The 24024-nt window shown below is 41.6% G+C and overlaps 1 protein-coding gene across 3 annotated transcripts; it reads right to left on the bottom strand.

Annotated features, from left to right (window-relative positions):
* Window positions 1-437: 437 nt before the first annotated feature.
* LOC119859409 (synaptotagmin-15-like) lies at window positions 438-18210 on the bottom strand. 3 transcript variants are annotated; one of them, XM_038411519.2, is made up of 8 exons: window positions 17765-18201; window positions 12543-12753; window positions 11586-11728; window positions 10571-10866; window positions 9779-9949; window positions 8565-8685; window positions 3929-4108; window positions 438-2434 (listed from the first exon to the last, which is right to left on the bottom strand). In XM_038411519.2, the coding sequence occupies exons 1-8, from the start codon at window positions 17769-17771 to the stop codon at window positions 2298-2300; spliced, it is 1266 nt and encodes a 421-aa protein (XP_038267447.1). In that variant the 5' UTR covers window positions 17772-18201; the 3' UTR covers window positions 438-2297. The 3 variants fall into 3 exon arrangements, with proteins under 3 accessions (XP_038267447.1, XP_038267448.1, XP_038267449.1); XM_038411521.2 differs by lacking the exon at window positions 438-2434 and adding an exon at window positions 5294-5351 and having other exon boundaries at window positions 3935-4108; window positions 17765-18210; XM_038411520.2 differs by lacking the exons at window positions 12543-12753; window positions 17765-18201 and adding an exon at window positions 12369-12540.
* Between the last annotated feature and the right edge of the window lie 5814 nt (window positions 18211-24024).

The following is a 24024-nucleotide window of genomic DNA, read 5'->3' as shown; positions in this document are numbered from 1 at the left end:
CAGTTCATTCCTCATCTTCACTCCATCATAGACCTCTCTCAAGGACAATAAAAGACCCATGGGCTAAACATCAGCTGGTGTGACTTGCCATTGCACCACTGACTTCAAGTCAATGGAGTTATGGCATTTTACACGAGCTAAGGATCTGCCCCCAGTTCTGTCTTGCCTCTTTTTTGTGGTTTTGTATTAGAGCAACAGCATCCTCTAGTGAAGAATCAGATGTGACCTTTCCAACTCCTGTTAGTCAGATTAGCCTTGAATAGCAATTCCAACACCCATGACAACAGCCCAGGTGCAAGGTTATTGATGAGTATCCTTTAATCCCCTCAGATCCATTTCTCCATCACTTCATTTAGAATCAATGAATAGCAAACCTTCCATTGTCACAGTACTTGTCATTCTGTAATGTATAACAAGAATGAATACAGGAGACCGCATTGGTGCAATGTACTGGAGTTTTTTTATTACATACAGGATACTATGCAGTGAGACAGAGATGGATGTGCTGTCAACTTGAAAAGTACAAGCAAAGAAACAAAAATCCTTTGTTTCCGAGCCTAGCAGCATTTATATTAACAGATATAGTACATTACAAATTTAAACTACATAAACACATACATCATCTAGTAAAACCTAAGTAACTGAAACACATTATTCACCTTCATTTACAGCCAAATTAGTTAGGTTTTACTAACTTAAGGGGGTATGCACAAAGAGTAATTTTAGTGTCCATTACAATTTTACTATAACAATACAGTTAGCACACTGTCGTATATTGTTTTCCTCATCAAATCAGACTTGCTTGATATTAGACTGTTTTTAAACAGCTTTTGGGGAATAAAAGTGGGAAACCAGTTCTATTCAAAGTTTTGGGGACTTAATAGTATTGATTCAAGGCATACATAGTGTGGCCAGGTATTTTACAAGTTTCTTCACATAACCAGTCCAATATGTCTTCACCAATATGTCTTCACCTGATCCACCAATATTGGACCTCTCTTGTACCATATTCATAACAAACTATGAGATATGAGGATACCACATGACTTCTCCCAATTAGATTGAAGCCCCCAAAATATTTCACTTGGCAGCTCAATCAGATTTGAACCTACTGTACTATTGCCATTTCAGACATATTCCAATTCATGCTACCACCTTCAGACAGCAGCAATGTTTTCAAAAGGAAAAGTGCTTTGGTTCTCAAAAGAGCTCTACTTTTAACATATTAGGTTAATTAACACCGTATCTGGTTTGAAAGGAAGCCTGTTTTATCTCAACTGCAAAGATTACAATGCTGATTGAAACATATTGTACTAAATGCTGCATTAGAAGGCAGTTTGTTGGTCTGGTTTATGAATTTAGGTTAGGATGTAAAAAGTACTGTGTTCAAGTCCTAGGTGAGCCATCAAGAAGTGACAGCTGTCCAGTTGCTTTTATTCTAATTAAAATATAATTGATCCACTTTACTTAATAAAGAAATGAAGGAATCACCACCACCACAACAGTTCATTCTGCCAGAGTTTAAGCTAATAACAAAGCTGTAATGTGATCAGAATTTTAGCCAACATTTTCAATACTTTTACCTTGTCTTCAATGTCACCAGAAGGTGTGTTATATTTTGGAGTCAATAGCAGACATTCAACTAAACTGTTGATAGAAGTATAGTGTTGTGTTATGGCTGCTGGGTCATTATAAACCAGATTCAGATTTACACTAGATTTGAAATATAAAACATTTGTCCTGGATAATTCAAGTATTTATTGTGCTTACTATGTTCAGTGGACATATTTTGGGCCTGCTTGGCCCCATTATGTTAGTCCAATTCTATGCCTTTGGCACTCCATTAATTTCAGTAAAGCTGCACTTGTCTAGAACTGAAAGTAGTGTAGTGGTGAATCAGGCCCAGTACCCTTAAGGACCATTTGTAGCTTGTTTGGGGTTAAGTCCAAATGAGGAAATTAGTGACCAAGGGCCAAGATTAGCAGCTCAAATAACTGGTCACGGGATTAGAGCACTCATGGTTTGTCTTTCTGCTTTGTGTGATCTATTGTATGTTGATCAAACAGTACTGGAAAAACATTTTGGAGGGAGAGGGAAGACTGTTTCAGCCAAGGAGAGACTGAGTTTTCTATATGTTTAGTGGAGGATAAATGTTAAGTTGTTTGGCTGGTTGCAGAGGTTAAATGGTGGAAAAGTTTTCTGTGCATGTCTTTGGATTCAGAAAAAATATGAGTGTCTACATTTTAAAGGAGTCCTTTGTCTTTCAGGTGCTGTTCAGAGAGAGTGATGCTGCTCAATTAGGTGTTGCGGCACAGAGCGTGCCATCGTTTAACCAACTCCTTGGGCTTGCTGATCATTTCATTCCAGTGTTCCAGCTCTTTGCCCCTCGTGTACATGAAAGGCCCAACCACTACACGACCCAGCAGGTGGGTTTCTGAATAGAAAAAAAGAACGTGGTTAGTGGCCAGCACCCTTACTATGTTCTGGTTAGATTCTTACCTAAGGGTGGAACAGCAGCATTTCTTTTACTGTCTGCATAATAAGAGAGAATATTTTTTAAATCAAAATTTCTGATCAAAGTGCGTGCTATAGTCTGGGGATATAGTGTTTTCTCAGTGTACGCACACATTAAAGATGATCACCCCTACCATGGCACAGTTCCCGCCAGTGACTCGGTTATTGGGAGATATTGCAGGGGGCGCACACCCAGTCAGATCAGCTTTGGCCTGTTCCATCACTTACAGTGTACTGCCAGTCAGAGCTACAGTTCTGGGCAGACTGATCTTTATCTCCTCAAATCCTTCCACGGAGAGATTTATTTCAAAGATGTGCCCTGCTGTGGTCATCACCAAGTTGGCTAGGATTCAGACCAATGTTGGAAGGTGAAAGGCTTTTGGCTCATGGAGGAAGCATATTTAGTTAGTGGAGCATCTGACTGGGAGTCAGAAGATCTGGGTTCTGTTTCTGGCTCTGCCAATGACTCTGAGACAGTGGGCAAATCACTTAACTTTTCCAGGCCTCAATTACCCATATGTAAAATGGGGATGATCATCTGAACCTGCCTCAGAGAAGTGTAAGTGTGTGTAAAGCACTTCAAGATCGGTTATACGTTTACATCTTTACGTATACTATAAAAATGGTTATACGTTTACATCTTAATTACAATGCAGGCCATTACCAGTCCCCCAAAGCCAGTCCATTCACCTAAACATTTTATATGGTAACCCCATGAAAGCTTTTGTGTTTCAATACTTAATTCATGCTTGGGCTAGAGAGAGCAGAATGCAGCTGCTAATATACAGAAATTGACTAGATTGCAGCAGTTCTGGTGCTGATTTAAAGTATCAGTTAATCTCAAACCTTTGGAACAGGTTCCCTCCTTCCCAACCCGAATTTCAAATGACAGACTGTTGTCTGTCTAGATTACTTCCTTACTGATGCAGCTGTAAAGCAAGTATTGGATTTATGAGTATGTGTGTGGAGAATTTCCAAATGTCATTCTAATATCATATTAGATATCTAATGTCAAGGAACATTCCAGATATATCCAATCTCTGAAAAATATGTAAGAAACATACCCAAACAGACGAGTGAATGGCTCTAAAATGATTTTTTATTTTCCTCACTGTGAGACTCAAAAATGTACATGATTAGAATGCTATAGAGTGAATGACAGCTAACATGAATTGTATTTAAAACCATTTTTTAAATGCCAGCTCTTCTAAGCTTTCTTCTGGTGGTTTAGTCATCTAAACAACAGCTTCTGAAATACCTGGCTGCCCATTAGCTCCTGATGGTTATCAGTGCAGGTTACTGTGACTCTCCTGTGTTTAGAATTATCAAGAGTAAGCCTTGCCTTGCTGCAAATGTACAAGAACCTAAGAAGAGCTTTAGTATATCTCAGATATAGTAAATTCTGTTTTCTTACTGTTTCCCTCAGCACTCTGGAGCACAGAGAGGCTCAGGCTTGCTGTATCCAGCTCCGTCTGGTCTGCCTTGAAGCTGAAGGTTTCGTTATAGACTGGATTGGGAGATCCCAGAAGAGCTGTTGTCTTTTTACATTTAATGAATTTATTGTGGTTCATTAGGGACACTTTGATATACACACCTGAAGTGAAAAAAAATTCCAAGGAGAAGAAAACAACATGTCAGGGGCACTTGAGAGAAAAGGATAAAGATAATTCAAAACAATTTCATGATTTCAGAAACTATATTTAAAACAAATTAGGTCATAAAACTAATTAGATGAAAGCCTAATGATACATGCAGAAGGATGGCAATATGCAATGACATTATCTAGTGAATACACTAACTATTTAGACCCTCATTCAGGAAGGCAGAATCCCTGTTCAAGACAGCACTTAAGCAGATAGTTAAGTCTCATTGACTTTTTATCCTCCCTTGAGTGGATGGATAAATTTGCAGAAGGTATTGGCAGTTGGGAAATAGAGGTGTCTGGTGGTTGTTTAAAATTGTCTCTTTGGTTGGTTGATTATTTCTTCTACAGACAGTAGTTCTCAAACTAGGGCTGCCCCTAGTTCAGGGAAAGCCCCTGACGGGCCGGGCTGGTTTGTTTACCTGCTGCATCCTCAGGTTTGGCCAATCGCGGCGCCCACTGGCTGCAGTTCGCTGCTCCAGGCCAATGGGGGCTGCGGGAAGTGGTGTGGGGCCCAGGGATATGCTGGCTGCCCTTCCTGCAGACCCCATTAGCCTGGAGCGGCGAACCACGGCCAGTGGGAGTCGCGATCGGCCGAACCTGTGGATGCGGCAGGTAAACAAACCAGCCCGGCCCATCAGGGGCATTCCCTGTACAAGGAGCAGCCCTAGTTTGAGAACCACTGTTCTAAGAGACTGTGCAAAATAGAAAAAGAAGGGTGTGGTGGGGAAAGAACAGCAAGAAAAAGTCTTCCTTGCTTCCTGTCTGGACTGATCCTGCTCCTCGGTGATGTTCAGCATCATTTGAAAATAAGAGCCAAAGCAGCCTCTAAATGATTCCATTTTCCCTCTTCAGCTTCAGTATTCACTGGCAAGCATAGAAGAAGGTTGATCTTGGTGGCTAAACAGTAATGTTTTCCTGAGGGAGAAATAAGAGCTCCCCTGCTGCAACTGTTTATTACTCCCTGCCACTCAGGCACACCATCATTCCTAGTCTTTATTGCAAAACTCATTAAAAATATGCTAAGGCTGGTCCTAAACAGTCTGATTCACTGGGGAATGGTATGGGGAGCCCAATCATCTTCAGAGTAAGAACATTACTAACTGAAAGTTTTTGAAGATAAAGTTTAGGAATTACCATTTTGAGTCAAACCCAAACCTGGAGTCAAACGTCCGTGTAGTCCAGTATCCAGACTCTGAGAGAAAGGGGCAAAAATGCAGCAATAGGCAATTGTAAGATGATTCCTCTCCACACATACCCAGCATAGATCTCCTCCTAGTCTCTGTGGTTAGGGATTGACTTAAACCCTGAAGCAGATGGTTTAATATCCCTTCCAAAATGTTGTTATAATTCATTATGATAACTAGATATATAATAATTGGATATTCTTGATTTCCAAATATCCAATCTCTTTTTTAATCTTGCTAAATTGGTTTTGAGTGATTTAATTTCTCAGTTCTTTTTAGCTCATATCTTGGTTTTGCATGAATAATGTTCTTTGATCAGAAGAACAATTGTTTTGGTATCATTGTGGATTATCCTTATAGCTAGAGAACCATCTTTTGAAGGGACATTTTGAAATTCAAGTAAATTATAGATGATGATGATTTAGATGCTCTGTGACCCACTGTAGATAGTACATGAGATTTTCATCTATAGGGGCCTGAGTTCAACTTAAATCTCAGGTGACTTATTGATCCTGCTCCCCTTCAAATCACTGGAAATCAGTGGGTCCAAACAGGAGTTTGGAGATTAACATTTTAGTCCTGGTTTGTCCACATCACAAACTTAGTTAGTCAGCAGTTTCTGCTCAAGAGAGACCATGGATTTTTCAGAGTAGGTGGCTTTTCACCCAACGACTGAGGTATGTTGATTGTGGTAGGCCTTGGCTTAAAGAAGTTAGCCCATAAACTGCCTGCACTAAGCCTGGCTCAAGCGACTCTTCATTTTCACAAGCACTAAAGTCCCTCAAGTTTTAATCAACCAGTAAACATTCCCTTATTGGCCTATACCTTATTAGCCTATAGAATACAAAGCCCTTGCTCCCAAGATCAGCTCTTTGGAGAAGGAACCTTTTCTTTGTTCTGTGTTTGTACAGCACCTAGCACACTGGGGTCCTGGTCTATGATTGAGGATCCTAAGGGCTATAATAATACACATAATCATAATTAACAACAATCAGTATGGAAACAGAGAGCCTATAAACTGTAAAAGACTTCTCAATCAAGTTCTTCCCTTTAGGATTTGCCAGAGAATCTGCAGTCACTAAGTCAGCTGTAGCAGTGGGCATTATTAAAGGAAATAAGGGCTGTTTGTTTAAAGGTCTTTAAATTTTAGCCATTTATCTTGAGGAATTGCTTATTGACAGCATTTCCTTCCTTCCTTCCTCCTGGAGAGCTTCCACAGCCCTGTCAGTGCACTGATTACTATAATAATGTGCAAGAGCCTGGCATCAAATTAACACAGTAGCTCAATGGCCAATGTGTTGAAAGAAGCAAATTTAATCTGACTCTTACTGCTGCAAAATTTAAAATCCTGCACTTTGGGCCAGAGCAGAGAAGAGTTGTGAGAAGAACACTCTCGTGTGTGTGCATGCGCATGTGCACATGTGTGCGTGCACACACACACACACGTTGCAGAACCCCTGCCTTAGCCGTTTCCAATCTCAGGACTCTACACTTCATTTGCAATTCATCTCCCAGAAGTCAGTTTTATAAACATCCTTATCTTAGCTAGCTGTTTGCTGTCTAGTGCCCATTTATAATAGTTGCTTTCTGCCTGTCCATTATTTACCTCTTACTGCAGAGGCATTGCCTATTAGGTCATGACTTTGCTTACTAGAAATATGGGTATTTTCAGTGCTGCTACTACTGTACAACTCCTCTTACAACATTCCTGGCCTAAACAAGGCAAATTCATCTCTAGTAATGTTATAAAACTTTGAGAGAGCATTCGTTCTGGGGTTAATAGCATGAGTCCCACTGCCTGGATGTTTATAGATATCTTGTACAAAGACAGTTCATCTCCATCAATGAGACTGTCACTCTACACACTTTACAAATACAGCTACTGAAGATCTCTATAGAGAAAATTAAACCGTACTCAACTGTAAGAGAAAATCTTTTACATTGATATGGCTCCTTTTATCCCCAATCACTTCACAAATCACTAGAGACAGACACTGTTGGATTCAGAGATGTATTTTGAATATCCACCAGTTCAGGATGTTTGCATCTCTACATACATCAACTCTGAAATGCAGCCCCCGCCCCCACTTTCCCCCCAGACTGAAGGACAGCAACCAGCTGATATTCACTACATAAAAGGATGTTGGGAGAAGAAAGCTTGGCCAAGGACACCAGGGCATACCATTTGCATCCACAGTTAATTGCAAGCACAATCCCACAGGCTTCCTTATTTGTAGACACAATATTATGCCCCACAAAAATGGAGACTCGGTTGAGACCTATTTCAAGGTCAGGTCCTATTTATCCAGATGTGCCAAACAGAAGCTTTGATTCACATTGGATCTACATACTGGAAAAAAGCCTGACATGCGCTCGCATATGGCCATCTTTAATTAAAGAGCCTGTGTGATTTTAGCACTTGGAGATTTCAAATTATTAAAAAGAACACGTATGATCTGACTTAAAACTAAGAGAATTTCAGTGTCTTGCTATCTATTACCTGAGCAGCAAACATCTACTAACAGACTATATTAGTGCTGTTACACAAATATGCATTTTAAACCTATATACATTTTTCATGCTTTGAAAGTTCAATGGTAACTGTATACTTGTCCAAAGCCATGGTTCCTGCCTCCTCTATGCGCTGTGCTTTTTCTTGCCATCAATCTTTGTCTTGAGCAACGGACATGTTCAACAGATTTCCTTGCACATTGAGCCCTAGTCCGCCTTCAGTCCACATGCTGAAATCCCAGGGACATCTCCAAAATGGCCCAACAGACCTTCCAAAAATGCCAGACCTTCGAAAAATCATTTGCTTCTGGGCTGAACACTAACTTCAGAAATACAGGGTTTGTCCTGGACATGCTCTCTCAACTGTAACAGCAGATTCACCGGTGCAATGCTCTACCCGCAGCTTCCTTAGGTTGTAATGGAGGCAAAGCAGAAAGCAGGATACAACAGGATTTGCTAAGTGTCTTGCCTTCTTTTCATTTCCCTCCTCTCTGCAAACCAGTTTCCCACCCAATGAATACACAAACAGCAAATATCCAAATCTAGTTAGCACCGGAACACAACACAGTTTGCTTCTGTGCAGAAATTAAATCTCCCTGGTGTTTGGCCGATCAGTGGAGTCACTTAACGTAAGCACTGGGAAGATGGGCTCGGAAGAAGCAAACCAGAACAGGAATCCAGGGGTAGTAATAGAGGAAGGTAATACTCACTGGCAGTATCTCTCTCATCCTGGAATTTTAATCCCTTCGCTCTCAGCACCACTACAGTGAGACGGCCCAGGTAGTCATTGTAGCTGAGAGAAAACTGGATATCGCCATACTCTGAAGGAGGCTTTGGAAGCGGAAGGTCACTATTAAAATGCATCTAAAAGGCTTTCTTTTCAGTCAGATATATTGGAAAACCGTGATTTCTGTAACTTTAGGAATGGGATATGAATTCTAGCATCTCTGAATTTCACTGTTAGAGGTATTTGAAAGGAACAATCTGGTATAATTGCCTACATAGTGATTATTGCCCTAAGGTTCTTTGCAGGAGATTCTGGCTTTATCCCCTCCCACTGAAACCAGCTTGCCCTTATTCACATAAATAGTTATTTACATCAGTGAACAGGATTTGACCCTTCTTTCTGGATCCCAGTCTCAGCTGTGCCTCTTATTCACCCAACGCTATCAAGGTGTCATTTCCCACCCTCCATCCTTATACACTCTCTCTCCCACTCCCCAAGGCAGGAAACCATTTTCTCCTCCTCCCAGTCCCCCAGCACCAGCAGGAGTAATACTGTAACCCTGCACTGTTCAGTATGAAGCAGTCTTAGAATTGTCACTAACCAAGTTTCTGGCTTTACATAAACAGTGGTCAAACCGTCTTGATGTGTTATGAAAGTATTACCCACTGAATCATATTAACGCACATGAAAAAACTTTCCCTGAAGGCTTGCCAGCAGCTTTCCTATCCCTCCTCCTAATTTGGGATACAGCATCGTTCATCCTGCTTTGTGCTGGGCCTTTCTTGTGTCCTCATTAATTCATAACAGAAGCAAACAGGCAGCAGGTGTTTTTTCATTTGGCTTTTACGCCTCATCCTAGCCGTTGGGGAGATAACCGTGTGCAAATGCAGCCATTTCATTCCTGTGCTAAATACTGTGATGAGAAACATGAAAGTGTTATAGTGCTGCATGTGACACCCCCTCCTCCACAGCGCATGTTGGACCACTGGTAAACTCTAATCGTCTACCTTTTAACAAAAACAATCCCATATTTGATCTTGCCTTCCTCTGCCCCATCTGTGCCCATGTGCAGGTACTACATATATGTTCTGTAGAACTCCCTAGTCTCCCCAGTAAGCCCATCACAATGGGAAAGCTCAAAAATACAAAACAGAGTGGTATTTGCCTAATGAACGTACTCTTTAATTACTTGCCTACCTCCAAGTTTTCTGCTTCCAAATCTCTCCAAATTACTAGTTTGCTGTCACCAGTTAATGTCTCATTTTTCAAAGGAAAAATCACTTGGCCTAGGAGATGGTGCTTTTTCTGTTTATCAACATGGTAGACTGAGAACTTCAGAGTCCGTTGATACAATGTCTTACTAGAAACCTGTACAAAAATAGGCAGAACATTTCAATATAACAATGTAATTTATTATATAGCCCTGCAACTTATCATTACCACACATTTGATGCATATATCTCTGAAATATTTTAGGGCATGTAGTTTCTGTACTTAAAATAGGATATATATTTATATTTCTTACTAGCAAAATATCTATGATAATCTGCATCCTAGCATGCCCTCTGCTTCTTCTGGGTTTTGAGGTTGTATTTTTCTTTGTATAAATGCACTGAGAACTATGATAAATATAATGTATTATAAAAAAAAAATCAGAAATTAAGATGCCAGTATCTACGCTACTTGGGGCAAAATGGTGTAAACTAAATAGTGGAGATGAAATATCAAATGAGATTTGTTTGACTTAGCTTGTAAGTTTGTTGGGGTATGGGACCATCTCTTTTTTGTGTGTTTTTTACAGTGCCTAACATAAACACACACCCTTGCCTGGCCCTGGCAGTGCAAATAATAATAATAAACTGCCTCACAGCCAGAGGGCGTTGTGACAATGTATGTGCCGGGAAAGGTCCGCCATGAGATGACACAGACCTCCTGGCTGCACAGCCTAGTGACACATCAGATGTACCATTCCAGTTAAAAGGCAAGTACCTGAAAAATAAAATTTTCATCAAACTGAGGGTTGAGGGTTTTGCGTTTGGTTTTGGACTGAAGGTAACGCCTTTCATCAGGCAGCAGATAAATTTTCACAAAGGGACTGCAGGAATCTGTAGGAGGCTGCAGTTTTCTAGCTTTTATCAAGGAGACGAGAAGCCTTTCAGCCTCTTGCTCATATTCCACTGAGAACCAAAGACGGCCAATGTTGCACTCAGGGAAGTCTGTCTCACTCTTGTCTTCAGGGAACTTGTACAGCTCTGGGTTGATAGACCCTATGACATAAGCTCCAGCTTTGCAAAATAAAAAACAAAACCAAGCAAGTTAACCTCAGACTACAGAAGTATTTCTTACAGCTACTGCCTCTTTAAGGAAACCATATAAAGCTTTTAGTTATTCAGAGTCTCTGTTTATTAAGTCTGCCTTTGAATTCCCTTTCCCCTAAAGGTTGAGGAGAGTGTGTAGACTCATCTCTTTTCTTCTTCTTAATATTGTTATGGAGGCTCCTGTAGTGACTCTGCCTTGGACAACTACTGGGGGCATGTAGCTGCTGTTTGTTCTAGCCCTCCAGAGTGCAGCATATGCTCCCTTTTGCAACTGGCCCCGCCTGCCCCTTGTGGGAGATGCTAGCACTGACCGGACACTAGCCCCAAGCAGCTCTTGTGTTGTCCCTATATTGAAGATACAAGGAAAGACTTGCTTCTTGTGCTCTACCCTCTCCCTTGTACAGCAGTGTAAGGGGTGGCCCCACTCTGACCCAATTCCTATCTAAACATAAAGTACAGTGTTTGGGGCTCTTACTGTAGAATACTGTAGTGTAGCTACACTTTGTGATTTATATATATATATATATATATATATATATATATATATATATATATATATATATAAAATCACTCCAGAGTGTGGACAGATAACAATTGTAGTATATAATATTTGCATAGCAAATGTGTTGCACGGTACTCAAGCTTCCTTTCCAATAATCTGTCCCACCTTTGCAGTGTCATCATACCCAAGGAGTGAAAAGAACACCGGGGCCCAGACTCCGGAGTCACGTAGGGGTCACTGTCCTTCTGAACCTGCTCTCCATTTGTCAGGTTAATCCAGTCTCGCCCATGAAATTTTGGTGGAATGATGAACGGAACGCTTCTAGTTCTGCTCAGAACAACAACAAATAACTCTTCCAGTTTAACTAAGGAAACCAAACTCAATCACATAATAATACATTTAGTTGTAGTTCCATAGTTTTGCAGAAATCGTTTGTAGCTGCATTAGTCCTTAGGTGGATGTGATTGATAATGCAATACCCATTGTTTAGCCCATATAAAACTCATAGAAAGTTATTTATTAGTATGAAGGTAGCACCTAAAGGTCCCAATCAGGGATTTGTGGCCCTAATTATGGAGGGCACCTTACATACAAGTAAACGATTAGTCAGATCCCCTCTCCTTCTCTTTAATTAATGCTTCAAAGAAAAAAAATCAATTGAACTTTTTTGTTTAGAGATTGAGATTAAGCAGATCAGTAGCTCTCAGACTTTTTCAGTCGACTACTTCATTAGCTCATTAATTAGCTTCCCCCATGTCCAAAATTCCCACTGCTTGGTTCTTAAAAATGTTTCATTCTAAGGACCACCAGGAAGGGTTCTGGGCCCTGGATCAGAGTTTGAGAACCAACAAAGTTATCCATGTTCCAAGTAAATTTAGTTTCCCCATCTTTTTTGTTAAATTATATTACATTATATACATCGGAAATAAAGAATTACTGAACTGAGGTTATAGTAACAGTCACTTACCCTAAAGGCATGAATCCCACAGCATTTTACGTTTCCTACATGATTGATTTCTCCCCCTCCCCGCATCATTTTGGGTTCCTGTCATACATTGTCCCACATTTGGGCATTTGGCAGGTAGAGAAGTATGCAGCTTGATAAACAGTAGCCCATAAGAAGAAGGAGACATCTATTCACCTTATGCTTTTTGGTTGAATTACAGAAGATTGCTGGCTTAAAGTCTGATCCTCCAGACTGGCATCTGGATGTGTTGGTGTGACTGAATTGGTGAGTTCCTCATAGGAAGGTAGGAGGCATATCTTCTTCCAAAGCAGGTACACTGCTATTCCAATAAGGATCAATAAAAGGATTGCTCCTATTACACCTCCAGCCACAGCAGCTACCTGTTCTGATTACAGGAAAGCATACAAAGTGGAATCATCAATACATGTAGGGTTTTTTGGACAGGAATATTTAAATTTAAGAAAATGCTCCTAAGACTAAGAGTTTTACATTTACAGTTTTTTGGTTTGCTGAAAGATGGATGAGAATGGATTTGCTTATTTCACTGTCAATTATATTGGCTGAAACTTTGGAAATAGAATTTGACCCTCAAGAGTTTTCTTGGGGGGGTCCAGTCTGAGACTGGAATGAATTCCTTCAGAAACTAGTGGCCATCACAAACCCTCACCATCTTCCATTCCAGCTGCCAAGCAAATTTCTTTGACCTGCCTTCTCTAACACAAATATATAGCAACATATAGTTAACAAAAACCTACCAAAACAAAACACTCCCCTGGGTAGAGGATGGGAGAACCAAACACCTCACAGATATTAGTTACATCTCTTAATACTCTACTGGAAGGTGATCAGATACTTTGGTGATGAGCATGGAATAAGAACCTGCATGGAATATAAGTAAATGCCAAAACTTTCTTATTTTTATTCCATTTATCATGAGAGATCTTGTAGTACTCCCATTACAGGAAAAACAGACTAGACAATAGAGGGTGAAATACCAGGCATCACATTATACCATTACTTTGATTTGTTTCCTTTTTCTTCAATGTTCAGTTGAGACAGTGTATCCAAATGAAGAAAAAAGCAAAACATAGTTTAAAAATGAAACAAAGCAAAAAATCTTTAGTACAAAGGAAGTTTAGAAATACAACAAAACAGAATTAGAGGATACGTATGTTTCCTGATCTGAAAAGATCAGCTCAGGCACGTCATCTAAAAGTTGTATCCTGAATCCTGATTTCTTGAGAGAAAAATGAAACCCTGAGAGAGCAGTCTTGTAGCCAGCAAAAATGAAGATAATTTATCAAAATATCAAAGATGCTTTAATTTAAGATGAATATGCAGAGATTCCTTGATGAGGATCTCTTATTCAGTAAAGAACAAAAGTTGGATGTTGATAATGGACTCAATTCATTGGTATCCCAGGGCTACTTTACACTATCTCTGCTGGAATACAGAAGCCATAAAGAGACCATAAAGCCCCACCACCACCTAGACCAGGAACTCCATTGGAAATCAGAGTCACCATAGCCAGTGCTATGCCACCCCAAGCAGGAGTCTTTGGTGCAAGTGGCATGCCATGTAGATTCCTAGTGGGGAGGGACGCATTCCTATCCAGTGAACCTGGCTGTTCCTGGCTGCTGGAACAGTCCAGGGCATTGGGGGCATTGCGAGGTAACCTCTCAGGCTGCTGTAACCTGAGCTGGGGACTAAAATGTCAACCCTCAGCCCCAGAATAAAGGGAGGTGCTGAGGTGGTATAAAGCCACTTCCTTAAGTGTGGCCTCTCAATCTACTTACACATAGGAACAAGAGCCCCCTAAATCTTTTAGTGAGCATAGTCAATGGGGCCCCTCATCCCTTCCCTTGTATAGCATTCCAAGGGCATAAAAGAGGGAGTCACCACAACAGTTCTGCAATTCCTTATGATTGCTGAAAGTGTGGTGAGCTCTGAATGTGCTTGGTGTCCTGTATGAGGTTTCCTTGCATTTCTTTTTCTTATGCCTCACTTTTTGTAAGTGATTAATTTTACCCACAGAGTCACTTCCCTCCTAACTGCATCTGTTGTGTTCTCCTACTTCAGGCCTCCTCTTAGGCTTTTAACTCTCTCTTCTTTTGAAGGCTCCAGACAACCTTCTTCTATTGCTTTAAACCCCCTCCTTAAAACACATTTTTTTCTGCAAAGACTTTTAATGCTGATCATTGCAAAATTTCTCAAGTTCGTGCTATCCCCCGGTGATATGTTTTGAGGTCACCTGGGCTAGAGTCACAAAGTCTAGATCTGGAGCTGAACATTCCCAGAGTTTGGTGTTATTTGAAACCAGGCTTCTCTCTGATTTCAGAATTGTTCTGGCTGTATTTGAAGTTATGAACTAGATTCTAAATTCTTTTTGTGATGGAAGAGGAATCCTGTCTTATTTGTACAACATCAAGCACAGTCTGCTTTCAGTAAATAATACTGGATAAAATATTTGTTCAGATTTTGAAGTGACCAAATAGTACGAAGTGTGTAAATGGTTCTCTGGTAGCGATACTTCCAATTATACTTCACACATACATGTTATTTCTGAATTCCCTGCTCTTCTTTATCTCCTTCTAAGGTGTGGTAGAGGTGCTGAATTTAATCAGCAGCTCGCATGGCAATACAAGCAAAAACTATTCATTCAAAGATTTTTAGGGCCAGAAATTAGATCATCTAGTCTGATCTGTGTGTGATTAAATAGAAGTTGTGATCATACTTTTTTGTTTCTTTATTTTTTAATCTGCTTTTATATCTTCCCCTGCCTCTCAACTGACATGGAATTTTCAGAAAAATGAATCATCTTTTTCTTTTCTTTTTGTAATCTGAAGAGAGTGTGTCTAGAAACCAAACATATCCAACCTATGATTGTAATAATTGCTTTGGGAGACAGGAAACTCGTATGCCTGTTTGCTGTGGGTTGAAAGTCTGGATGTGCTAAACTGGTAACCTAATTTCTTAACTGTTGCATAACTTTGAAGTTTGGGGAAACTGGCAACTCAGAAATTTGCTCTTGACCAAAGAACTTCTGTAGATGCACATTACCTGTTAGTCTTTGAGAGCATACTCATAAATTTCCACTGAAACAGTCATGTAGGTAAAACTGGCAAATGTACAAATCTTTATCCATTGCTTTTTGAAGAGCAGAGTGAGAAGTGTCAGATGAAGGTAAGTCTTTTAGCTAAATTCCATGATAAAATGAACACTGATAAAAATGAAATAGTTCCACAGGTGTAATATCTGCACTGCAAATGTTTATATGGTTCATGGTTTTATTCTCCACTCTGATGTATGTATATTAAAGAAAGGCAAGCATTTCAAGGGCCATAAAAGCTTAACCCACTTATCTTCTTTGCTATTTCTCTGTTTTCAACATATTTCCTTCTCTCCATTTCCGAGCACTTACTCCTTTTCCAACTATCCTGTGTTCTGCTTAGGTAGCCTGCCCATGCAGCCTTATCCACACAACCATCAGTGACAATAAACCAACAGGTGCTGTGGTGTAACTACAACAGCCATCCGTGGAATGCAATGAAGTAAATCCAAAGAGAATGAACTCTTAACATTTGCGCAAATTCAGAGAGATTAATTTGTTCATGGTTGAATCACGTCATTAAACATTTCTGACCCACTTGCCCCACCCACTGACAGCAAATTAATCTTTTATTCATATTTGGGTAAATCCACAGGAATTTTACTGGGTTCAACAGACCTGCTTAGAATTCACCCGTTTATCTAAAGCAGAATTTGGCTTATTGTCTTTTTTGAGCAGTTTGCCTTATCTGGTTAAGCTAACAGCAGTAGCCAATAGATTAGGAGGATACAGTGTGGCATAAATCAGAAAGACAGCTATTAAAATAGGTGTGATTGGTTGTGTATAAGAAGAAAAATGTTTGTATGATTAAATAACTACCTGTGTTCATGAGAAATTGGTGTACTGTATGTATGATATAGAGCATAGAAGTTAGAGATGGAAAGAACCAGTTAGAACATTCAGCTAATCTCCTCCAACCTCTTGCTCTGCAAGGATGAGCTATCAACATGTGTAAGATATTACCCTTGATTTTTAGCACACATAATATTTTGATAGGTGGACTTTGTCTCCCTCAGGCTTATAGTCTCTTGTTTATTATTTGCAAAAATAGCTGTGTATACAAGCTTTCTCCTCCTACCACTCCCCATCCTTCCCGCCATTCTCTGGTAAATCTGCAGCCTGAGAAATGACCATACCGATACCATACCAAATAAATTCTATTGTGGTTATATAGTCAGGCAGCACTGCCTCACAAATTTTAATTCATACTCAAGTCTCAGATCTGCAATGTATTTTCTCTTCATTCTCATTATAGTTTACACATTTGCCTTAGCACAAACCTTTATGACAGAAAAGTGCAGTGTTTTCTGAAAAAATCTATCCCCTTCTACATTTCCTTCTTGGTTTGCTCTCTCTCTGCCTTATATGCATTATATACAACAGAATCTAAGCAATTATTTGATAGGAAAGCAATCACCAAGGGCATATAATAAAATCAAGTGGGAGACCTGAGAATTAGAGGGACGGTGCTTCACAGCTGAGGTTCTGGAGGAGAGGTGAATAACTGTATAGTGGTTCATGTTCACAATTGTTACTAGAGATGGGTGGAAGGAAGCTGCAAAGTTCTGCTTTGGATCCCTAACTAAACTTTTCTAAAGACTTTATTTATTTAAGGAGCATACTAGCAGGATGGAGCAGGGCACTGCCCCCAGCACAGAAACAATCTGGAGATTTCAGCAACTCGGCACCTTAGAAAATAGTTTGCCCGAGGAGCAGTGTGGACAGAGGCTGGATTTCTGAAGAGGAGAGAAATTTCAGTTCAGATTGGGTTCATAGGAACCTATATTCTAGAAGAGCAAGGAGGAGGTGGATGCAGGCATGGGGTGCTGGAGGGGACCTAGCCTGGTACTGACATGCCCCCTCTCCTGGCTGATGAATAGCTGGTCATGGTTTGGTATGCGGTCCCCTGAGACATTGGGGAGAGGGGAGGTGAAAGGAGAAAAACAGCTGTGCCTGTGTGGCCCCTGCATACCAGGCACACCCTCTTCTTGGCGCTTGGGCAGCTAAGTGTCCAGCCCCAGCCCTGACCTCCCCAGGATTAGGGGTGCTGGGGGTGCTGTTGCACCCTTTGGCTTGAAGCGGGTTCCATCATATCTAGGGTTTAGAGTTTAATTCAACGGCTCAGCACCCCTACTGTACACATTGTTCCAAGGACACTGGCCCTAGGTGTGGGGCTGGCAGAGAGCTGAGCCCCAAGTTACACCTGACTAGCTCCCCTTGGATGGCGCCCCACATCCCGCTCGCCGGGGGATGCCCTGGGCCCCTACAGGCCCACCCCGGCACTTACCAGACATGGGTCCAGGGGCCTCAGCTGCTGGGCTGGATCCCTCGTCCCTCAAATTCACAGGCTCAGCCCCATCTCCTCCAGCCCCCGGCCGGGGATCAGCTCCTTGTCTGCCCTTCCCGCGGCAGGGTGCACGAGCTCCCTGCCCCCCAACACCCCTAGCACGGCCCCAGGCGCCAGCTGGTGCCTTCTCCCCCACGTGCGTCTCGTGTTCCCAGGCAGGCAGCAGCCGGAGATGGGCGGGCGGGAGGCAGCGAGTCCTGGGCCAACTGGCCGCTGCTGCCCTGGCTCCGGCTGCCCAGCCCGCTCCCCCTCCTGTCGCAGACGAGCGGCTCGGTATTTAAGGCGGCAGGGCCAAGGGAGCAGGCGCCGCAGTGCAGCCCCTGCCGCCCGCCCGCCCGCCCCCGGGGTGTGCGGCCTCCGTACAAGAAAAGCCCCAGCCGCTGCCTCTAGTGGCCTCCCGGGCCTTTTAAGCTGCGCTCTCCGGCGGGAGGGGCGGACCCTGGTTCCTGCTGGCAAAGGCACGCCGGGCTTTAGCGGAGCGATGCTTGTTCAGCTCAGACAGCAGCCCTAGTCCGAGTGTGTTTAAGCGTCCAGATAGCCGGGGTTGTGAGAGCAGGTTATCAGAAAGGAGGTTTCTGCCCCGCGAGCCGTGCCCCCTGCCCCGGGGCAGCGGAAGAGCTTGAAGCGCCCGGTCCAAACGGAGCTGAGTTGAACCGGGCTCAAGCTTCAGGGCAGGGGCTGGGGCTGGGGCAAGCCTGACATTCGAACCCAGGGTTCAGCTGGGAGGCGGACTGCGGCGGGCACGGGGGAGTGGGATTTTGCCACTGACTTGCTGTGGGCATAGCGCTGCACCTCTTGGCTTCAGTTTCCTCCTTGTTTAAAGGGGGACTTAATGAGTCCTTTGCAAAGTCCCTTGTGCCTTAGTGCTATAGACGTGCAAAGCAGTCTGCAAGAAAGATCAGCTATTTATGCATTTCTTCGTGTAAACCTTGATAGGCTGCTTCACTCGTTTTAAGCCCCATAAAGAACAATCAAGCCGTTGTTTTTATGGCAGTGCATTTCACAAAGTTGAAAGGCGAATTAAGTCTTCTCCTCATCCACTGGCCAGACAGCAGGAGAGCAAACTTTCTCATGAGGCCCCATCTAGATGCCTCAGACAGGTCCTGAAGGGGCTCCCTGCAGGCAGAGTTCTGTTCTCATTTAACACCTTTATAAATGGGCTAGAAGAGAGAGAGAGTAAACTGCATAGTAATGAAATCTACAGTTGACACTAAACCTGGAGGAGTTCTGAATACCAGTGGGGACAAAGAAATAATACAAAGGGGATAGATTGGAAGCATGGGCATAAATTAAAAAAAATTGGATTCATGTTGGAAAAAAGTAAAGTCCCTCATCTAGAGGAAAACTAACTGAAACACAGATATTAATTGGGGAGGGAGATAAAGGTGGAAAGCAGCAAGGATGAAAGAAATCCAGGTGTGATCAGAGATGTCAAATAAGACTCAGGCCTCCAATTAATTTCACACAGATGAAACAGCCTAGCTTTCCTACAACTGACACTGGATTTGGACTGGCAACTTCTACCTCCTTATTAAAGGTGAACTCAGTGTGTAGTGATTAAAATGAAGAAGTAGGTAAACTATATTTTCCATTGGAGAAGTGGGTAAACGCTATTTACCTGTGATTACCATCAACTATACTACTGGGTGAAATGTAATGGTTTATAGATTGTAAGCTCTTCAGGGCAGGGAATGTGAGTGGGATATTCAAAAGAATCTAAATGAGGAGTATAAGTCCCATTAAAAGTCAATGAGACTTGTGCTTCTAATTCACTTAGGCACTTTTGAAAATCCCATGCCATGCCATCATATTTGTTTGTGCAGTGACTAGCACAATGGTGAAGAAAGCAACCCTGACTGGGGTTACTGGGCATCACTATAATTTTCGTAATGACAGTTGTAGGCAGGGCTGGTAGCACCATCTATTATTAAGGTTTCCTGTTATAAGACCCCATTTTCAGTTGTTTATATCTTTGTCAACCTTTTTCATTCAGGCTGAAATTTTTCAGGCTAGGCCTCTTCCACAGCTACAATGGTCCAGCAGTTTCTAGTAACAAGGCTATGGAAAAACACATTGTTTTGCCATGTCAGAAAATTCCTGCAACCTTTTCTTTTGAAATGCTTTAGTACCCCATGCTTTGGAACAGGAACTTGAAATTTAGCAGCTGGGGAGGGCTCTCTGTCAGGCCTTTTTTCATCTCTGAAAATCCACCCAAATTTGACCAAGTTATAAGTTTTGATAAAATTATAAATTCTAGTAAAATTGCAGATTGTTCATGCTCAGTAGAGACTTTTGAGCTTTTAGCAGCTAAAATCTCTGAAGATTCCTGTGGAAAAATAGTATGTTATCATATATTTTAAATATTGTATCATAATGCATATACACGCAGGGGAGGATTAAGGTCACACAGGTAACCTTAACTCTGGGATTTCCTGACTTTTTTGTGCCTTGACTTTGCAGCTTTATTACTGTTCTTTTCATGTTGATTTTGGATGTAATAAATATACACAGACAGATTCCAATTAATTAACAAAATATATGTGTGAACTTAAAAATTATAAAGGAGTATATTTGAAAACAAAATTTGTTCAGTTTTCAATTCTTCTTTCACTTACCTGCCAAGACATAGAATTCAGGATTCTGTCTGTCTTTCTCCTACAGCAGCAGATGCCATTACTAATAAAACCTTAAGCGCTGTAAGGAATGCAGCTCCCTGCTTTTTTACATCTTTGAGTGACATTGGCTGTTTTAGAAGAGCTCCTGAACTTAGACTTTGGTAACTACCAAGACTTTCAGAGTAATTTTAGTCTATATTTATACTTTTTGCATGTGTCCTGTTCATAACTTGGGCCTGTGATGGGGTGTGCATACTCCACACCAGGCAGGAAAGGGTTAATCACACACCATGGGTGGAGGAAGTCCCACCCCTCAGATCCTGCTGGGCATGCGCCAACTGCTGTGCTAGTATAAAAGAGAGCAGCCCACCCCAGTTTGGGGCTGACCACCAAGGAAGAAGGATACTTGGTGAAGGCTCCAACCCAGGAGCCATCACAGCCCTTCCCTTGTCAGAGATCCCGAGACACAGATTGAAGACCCTGTTGCTTACAACTGGATTGGCTAGAGTCAGAGTTCCAGGGAGTTACCTGTGCTGAGGAGACCCCGATGTCAAATGGACTGCAGCTTCAGGAAGCTTGATAGAAACAGGAGGTGGAGTGAGTGGTGTCTCCCACCTGTGTAAGGTCAGCATGTTGCAGTTGGATTCCCTGCTGACCTAGTGGCAGGCCACTCTGCCACTGTTAGGGCCCTCGGTTGGGATCTGATGGAGTCAGTTGGGCCCGGTTTCCCCTACCCTGGCTGCTACTCCTTTTGGTGAGTGCCATTCAATCTGGCCATTAGGCTGTACTGCCCTGCACTTGAGGGTTGCCATATTGACCCTGGCCACTTGGCCATGCTGCCCTGCACTCGAGGACTGCTATATAAACTCTGTCTGCCAGACCACACAGCCCTGCACTTGAGGGCTGCTCTAGTGACCCTGGCAACTAGGTGACACCGCCCAGTGCTTGTGGGCAGCCATATTGTCTCGAGCCATTAGGCCATGCAGCCCAGAACCCAAGGGCCGCTGCTTTGACTCTAGCCATTGGGCTGCACTGTTATGAGGTCCATAATAGTCTGGTAGGTTGTAACCGCTATATTAGTGCGCCCATGATCCACCCCAAATGGGGATGGGGTGTACATACACTACCACATGCTCTCATATACTTAAAAAAAAATGGTCTTCTTAATGCTTATAGAAGTTAATAGGGGATGAAACCAATAAGGTTTTAATGAAATTAAATAAGATTCAAAAAAATTTACTTTAAAATCCTTTCTATAGCATATTTGAATCCATCTTCATAACACTTAAAATTTCCTGCTATACTTTTTAGCTAGATTGGCTTAATACTCTAATTACTTTGTATAGGACTTTTCCAGCAGGGAGATAGCATTTCCCATTAAAGGTCAACTTTAAATATAAAGCCATTTATCTCTCATATATATTTAATTTCTACCTTCTCACATGTTGCTAGTTACTGAATGTATTTATTTCCCAACAGTGATTTTCTCTCTGTCAGTTGCTTCTGCTATACTTATTTCTACAATGGATTCATAATAATTCAGGATTTGGGCTACAGCCACCCCCCTCCCTCCCACGCTCCCCTCCCTGAGCAGACTTCTTGCTACTTATTTGGAAGGCATGTGGAATGCCATCACCACGGTATCGTGCCCTTTTCCTTTTACACTTGTAGAAGCCTTTCTGCTGAGCATTGCAGGGTTGAGACTCCTCAACATTTGGAATTGTGTGGGGACTGCAGAGGACTGACAGCTTCTCATGCTACTGTCCCCTCCACAGCCAACAGAATTATTAGCTGATAACCTAATGGGAGTGACTGCTTCATGGACTCTTGGACTGCTACAATGCTCCATGGACTGCTACTGAGCAGTTACAGGGATACCAGTCAGTGCAACATGGTTCCTGCTGGAACCATGCTGTCAGTGTGGGGATTGCCTGGGGATGTACAGTCATCCATGTGTACATCTCCTGCTTTCATGGAGTGGGTTCTTTCTCTGCATATCTTGCTATAGTAGTAGGTTTAATTCCCTACAAACTTTGTGGCCATCTCGTACCTTTCTGTCTGATTTTACTTTTTTTCTCTTTTCATTTTACCTTTTAGCAAATAACCATTACCAAAACAACTTGTCATCCAGAGCAGGTATGTGTATTTTTTGCTATATTTTTGTATCCTTGATTGCTATATATTTGTATTTGTGTACACTGTAGTCTTGGGGCAAAAAAACAAAAAAAACCCAAGCCAATTGTAACTTGTATTCATAAAACAAGATCCAGGTGATGTCAGCAAATCTGATATATCAATGGGGTGATATCAATTTTTCTTCCTAACAGAAAAAGGGATTCTGGTTTATTAGGAACTGGAGAATCTTTGGGAAAGGAGGAGTCTATACAGGATGGATGGCTGGTCTCCACCTAAACCAAGATGAAACCAGATTGTTGGCATGTAAAATTAAAAAGGTGGTAGGAGTTTTTAAACTAAGGGCAGAGGGAAAGACAACAGATGTGGAGGAGAACACACTTCAGACAGAGACATCATGTAGGGGAGGATTAATTAAAGGGGATACCTATATCCTAGAAAAGAGAAATTGATAAAGTACAATAGGAACTGAAATGAGTCCCATTCAATAACATCACATGACCGCAAACAACTGAATATTGACAAATTTTATAAGTGCTTGAATATGGATGCTAGAAGTCTAAATACTAAGATGAGTGAACTTGAGTGCCTGGTATTAAAATGAGAATATTGATAAAATAGGCATCACAGAAACTTGGTGGAAGGATAAAAAAAAAATCAGTGGAACACAGTAATACTAGGTTACAAAATGTATAGAAGTCCAAAGCAGACTGTGAAGAGTTACAAAGTGATCTCACCAACCTGGTAACTTGGCAACAAAATGGCAGAAATTCGGTGTTGATAAATGCAAAGTAATGCCCATTGGAAAACATAATCTCAACTATACATATAAAATTATTGGGTCTAAATTAGCTGTTACCACTCAAGAAAGAGATCTTGGAGTCTAGTTCTCTGAAAACATCTGCTCAATGTGCAGCAGCATTAAAAACAAAAAGCTAACTGAATGTTAGAAACATTAGAAAGGGATAGATCAGAAAATATCATACTGCTATAGTTCAAATCCATGGTATGCCCACACCTTGAATACTGCATGTTGTTTTGATTGCCCCATCTCAAAAAAATGCATTAGTATTGGAAAAGGTACAGAGAAGAGCAACAAAAATGATTATGGGTATGGAAAAGCTTCCATATGAGGAGAGATTAAAAAGACTGGGACTTTCCAGGTTGGAGAAGAGACGACTAAGAGGGGATATGACTGAGGTCTATAAAATCATGACTGGTGTGAAGATGAAAGTGTTATTCACATAACACATGAACTAGGGATCACCTAATTAAACTAATAGTCAGCAGATTAAAACATGCATAAGGAAGTACTTCTTCGTGATGTTCCATGGTAATGAGTTCCACAGGTTATGACTGGGCATTCTGTGAAGGCCAAAAGTATAACTGAGTTCAAATAAGAACTAGAAAAGTTCATGGAGGATATAGGGTTATTGGTCAAGATGGTCAGGG

This window comes from Dermochelys coriacea, chromosome 7 (assembly GCF_009764565.3).
Source record: "Dermochelys coriacea isolate rDerCor1 chromosome 7, rDerCor1.pri.v4, whole genome shotgun sequence".
Classification (NCBI taxonomy): Eukaryota; Metazoa; Chordata; order Testudines; family Dermochelyidae; genus Dermochelys; species Dermochelys coriacea.
Note: the sequence above shows the minus strand (reverse complement) of the source record. Positions and strands in the feature narration are given on the sequence as shown.